This window comes from Chrysochloris asiatica, unplaced genomic scaffold (genome assembly GCF_000296735.1).
Source record: "Chrysochloris asiatica unplaced genomic scaffold, ChrAsi1.0 scaffold00445, whole genome shotgun sequence".
Lineage (NCBI taxonomy): Eukaryota > Metazoa > Chordata > Mammalia > Afrosoricida > Chrysochloridae > Chrysochloris > Chrysochloris asiatica.
Window position 1 is genome coordinate 645564 of NW_006408963.1, and position 4710 is coordinate 650273.

Sequence of the window (4710 nt, forward strand, 5' to 3'; positions counted from 1 at the left end):
CCAGGCAGGCCACACCCCTCGTGCTCTCTGGCACGGACAAAGTCTTGAACTATGGGGTTGGGTGTAAATAGGTGGGAGGTGCTGGAGGAGCGAAAGGGCCCGGGCCATGCAAGAGCCCAGTGTGCTCTGGGGACACCAGGAAGCAAGGTCAAATGGCTGAGGAGACAAGCTCGTGCGTGCCTCGGGAGCTGGAGTGGCAAGCGACCTTTTCCCCTGGACACCTGGGAGCTGCCTGGAATGGCTGAGCAGGACAGAAATGAGGCGCAGCCCTGGGAGGCCTGGCGAGCTGGGCTCCCTCACCTGGATGATGCGGTCACCCTCACGGATCCGGCCATCCTTGGCTGCAATGCTGTTGGGATTGACCTGCAGAGCACACACAATGTATGATCATGCCACCCTCTGCTTCGAGCAAATGAGCCTGGGGGTCCTGCAGTCTATCGGAGGCTCGTTCTCAAGCCCCCAAGTCCCAAGAAACAAGGGTAAAAGGTGGCGGGCACTTGGTTAGTCACCTCTCCCTATCTGGGGAGACGGGTCGGAGTGCCCACCTTGCCAGCTGGAAGTGCCCAGTCTCTCCATGCCCACGGCGGACACCCTTTCACTCCTTGTCCTGGAGGCCAGGGGCTGGGGGAATGTGGAGAGGGACAGCCAGCATGTACGCTACCTCTCCAACATAGATGCCCAAGTCCTCTTCGTCATCGGTACGGTAGCAGACCGTCAGACCTAGCTTGTCCCGGTGGCTGGTCTTACACAGTTCCACCTCCTGCCACGGGGTTGGAGGAAGCCGCTGAGCAGGAGGCTGCAGCCCCCTGCTCAGGCAGCACCTCCCCTTTCCCTCAGCACACTCCCTGCAGACCCCAGCTTCAATAGTGCCTCTGACTATCCCAAAGGTACACGTATGTGCCATGGTCTCCCCCATCAGGCAATGCTCAAGAGACACACATGGAGACACACAACACACGAGGACTCACCGACAGAGACCGAGCACAGCCCCCGCTAGCTGAGAGCACTTTGGAAGGCCACCAGGTACCGGGCTGAGCTGGAGCGGCCCATGGTGGCCCCGGGGTGAGCTCACCTCGTATTCCAGCTCGTCCATCCGGTCAGCCTCCTGCTGGCTGCCCTCCATGAACTCCGCCGGGTCATAATACTCATGGCTGATAGGGGGCCTGCCCAGGAGAAGGTAGGGGGGTAAGGATAATGGGGGGGGGCTTGTTCACTGTTCCCAGAGCACTAGGCAACCATTAACTTCCTCGCTAGCACCCCCTTCTCAACCATTGCACTCATGCAAACACCGGAATGGTTCTGGTCCAGGTGTGCTGGCTTCTCCACCCCACCTCACACCTAGCCCAGGCTCCTCCAAGCACACACAAGACCCCACCGCTCCGGACCATGCAATGCCCCCAGGAGTTTTCCAGGCCCAGAGGACTTTGGCACTAGCAGAGTGGAACCTGTTAGACCACCGAGGCTGCTCTCTGGTCTGAGGCCAGGAGGGGCTGCTGGCCACCCGCCGCCCCGGCCTACCTCCCCGCTGAGGAGGGTCCTGGGCCCACGGCCCTGCAGCCAGTCCCGCAGATGGGGTGAGTCAGTGCTCACCGTCAGGAGCCCCCCGCCCGGGCCAAAGGCCCTCTTCTGAGTGCGCCAAAGAAAGAAGCCAAAGAGATGGAAGAAATTCAGAGCAGGTGGAGGGATGGGACAGACAAGGATGCTAGAATATTCAAAGGATGATGCTGGTGGCGCAGAAGACGATGGGGCGGCAGAGAAGAATGGAGGAGGAGAAGCTGGTAACCTCGGCCAGGCGTTGCCGGCAGCCAGGTCCCAGGACGGTCAGCCCTTGGCCCTGAGGGTAGATACAATGGGGACCTGCATGTCAGCCTCCCCTCAGCCCTGTCACCAGCTGGTGCCCCAACTGAAGCTGGGAGACGGTACTTTTGGAGCTGCTGAGGGTGGCTGGGACAAGGCCTGCGCTGCTTCAACGGCCCGGGGGACGTGGGGCCAGCTGCCCTGGGGTCACGCCCTCTCAAGGCAGGGCCCGGGGCCCTCCTGAGGGCAACTCACAGCTCGGAAAGGACGTACGGCTCCAGGATGACCATGGGTGGGGTGGGTGGGCGCAGCTTGCCCAGCGCCATGATATGCTCGAAGGTGATGTCAGTCTGTGTACCACTGTCCACCAGCTGCAGATCATGGCAGGAAGTGTCCCCCCGGAGGCGAGGGCTGCGTCTCAGCACCTGGATGACCAGGGGCTCCTTGGAAGAGCGTAGTGCCTCAAGGGTTTGCTCCTGAGACAGCTTGGTGAGCTCCTTCCCATTCACCTGTGGCAGAGACATGGCCATGAGATGGCTGGCCGCGGCCAGCTCCGCGCCCTTTAGAGGCCAAGACAGGAGCCGCCCTCCACCAGCGCCCCAAGCCCCTCCGCTCTGCTGCCCATGGCCAGGGCAGTGCCCAGAGCTCAGCCCACGCCCACTTCCTCCATGCTGTCCAGAGATGGCTGGGCCCTGCCCAGAAGGCCGTGGGGACCTGGTGATGGTGTTCTATCTCGAGAACACCCTCCATCCACAGGCTTCTTCAGGCGAAGCGGTCCACACCAGGCTGCTTCTTCACTCACCCCAAGACTCACTTCTGGGCCCACAGTTTGGGAAGATCCCCAGAGCCCTGTGGGAGTGACCGAGCCAGACTGTGCTATGTTCATCCAAAATCAAGAAGTGAGGGTGACCTTGACTCTTCTCCCAATGGGTGGTGGGGAGAATAAGCAGTTACCAGCCTCAGCCCCACATGACAATGACTAACCCACTGAAGAGAAAAGAGAGGGGCCAAGAGCAGCCCCCACCAAAACCCGATGAGGAAACCAAGGCTCAGCAGGCGAAGGGACTGCGGTCATGAGTTCATGTGTCTGTGCTGGCCACAGAATGGAAGTGACGGTTCATGGCTGGGGCTGGGAGGAAGGTTCCTGCAGGTGTCATTTCTAAACGGGTGAGGAAGTGGGCAGGGAATGCTCCAGACAAAGGAAAGAGTTGCGAGGTAGCTTGACCAGCCTTTGAGGGCTGACTGAAAGTACAGTGTTGTGGTCATCCAGGGTGGTAACTCATGGTGCCACCCCCCCAACCCCTGGACCTCCTCCCATCCCATATTTATTATCAATCTGAATCAACTAAACTCAGCCCACGGCCACTGACTTCATTACAACTCAGAGCAGCCCTGGAGCTTTATGGGAGCTGTAAAGCCTGATGGGAGCAGAAAGCCTCATCTGTCTCACATGGAGCCGCTGGTGGGTTTGAACTGCAGACCTTGAAGTTACCAGTCTAGTGCTTATCCTACAGCGCCACCAGTGTTCCTAACCATAGAATGGTGGTGTGCCGTGGAGTCGGTTCTGACTCATAGTGACCCTGTACAGGGTTTCCGAGGCTGTAAATCTTTATACGAGCAGAAAGCCTCATCTTTCTCCCACGGAACTGCTGGTAGTTTCGAACTGCTGACCTTGCAGTTAGCAGCCCGATTCGTAACCATATGCTACCATAGCTCCTTAACCATAGAATTTGTTGTTGTTAAGTGCCTTCGAGTCAGTTCCGACCCATAGCGACCCTGTACAGGGTTTCCGAGGGTGTAAATCTTTACGCGAGTAGAAAGCCTATCTTTCTCCGAATAAGATGTGACAAATACAGTTGGGCATTTTTAAATGCACTATTTCTTAGAGTATAGGAACACTAGCAACAAAATGGTTTCATAAAATCTTTATACGTGGAATTACATCATTATTAGTCACATTGAGCACGGAGTAGAAGCCTCTTTGGATTTTTCTCCTTCTTACCTTTAATGACTACTTCGTCCTCAAAAAAAGTTATTGATACTGGTCACAAATAAGACCACAGTACTATATACAAGGAAATGTGGCAACACCAGGGATTGGAAAAACACCAGCAATACTGCAAATGACAGCGCGTGTGTTTAGGGCGCACTTGCTGCACGTGCATACCAAACCAAATGATTCGAACCATCGCTGTAATTGGGTGATGAGGACAGCTGAACTGGAACTCATTGTTCTTGTTGTGAAGTGCTGTTGAGTTGATTCTGACCCAGAGCAACCATGTATAGGGTTTCTCAGGAGCAGCTGGTGAGCTTGAACCTCCGACCTTGCAGTTCAACCAGCTTTGCAGTCTGGCGCATTAGGCCACAGTGCCACTGCAGGACTCCGGAGTGCATTGTTGTTGTTGTTGTTAGATGCCATCACGTCGGTACCGACACACAGTGACCTTATGCACAGCAGAACGAAACTCTGCCCGAAACGGGGCCAACCTCACCACTGTTGCCACGTGTGAGTCCCAGATGCTGCCACTTGGCCATTCCATCTTGTTGGAGGGGGGGCTTCCTCTTTTTCTCTAACCCTCCACCTTACAAAACATGATATCCTTTTCCAGTGACTGGTCCCTCCTGACAATGTATCCAAAGTACGAGAGACGAAGTTTGGCCATCTTGGCATCCAAGGAGCACTCTGGCTGCACTTCTTCCAAAAAGGGATCTATTGGTTCTTTTGGCAGCCCATGGCACTTTCAATATTCCCCTCCAACACTATAACTCAAAAGCATAAATTCTTCTACACTCTTCCTTATACACTGTCCAGCTTTTGCATGCATATGAGGTTACTGAAAATACCACAGCTTGGGTCAGTTGCACCTTAGGCTTCAAGCTGACATCTTTGCTCTTCAATACTTTAAAAAGGTC

General features: G+C 55.7%; 1 protein-coding gene across 1 annotated transcript in view; it reads right to left on the bottom strand.

The window, feature by feature from the left end:
• PDZD4 (PDZ domain containing 4) overlaps positions 1-4710 on the bottom strand; it is a 55776-nt gene that overhangs the window by 14369 nt on the left and 36697 nt on the right. Inside the window, exons 2-5 of the mRNA XM_006877189.1 lie at positions 2053-2306; positions 1073-1163; positions 662-760; positions 301-363 (exon numbers count right to left, since the gene is read on the bottom strand). Coding sequence (XP_006877251.1) covers positions 301-363; positions 662-760; positions 1073-1163; positions 2053-2306 — 507 coding nt within the window. The remainder of the gene's footprint in view (positions 1-300; positions 364-661; positions 761-1072; positions 1164-2052; positions 2307-4710) is intronic.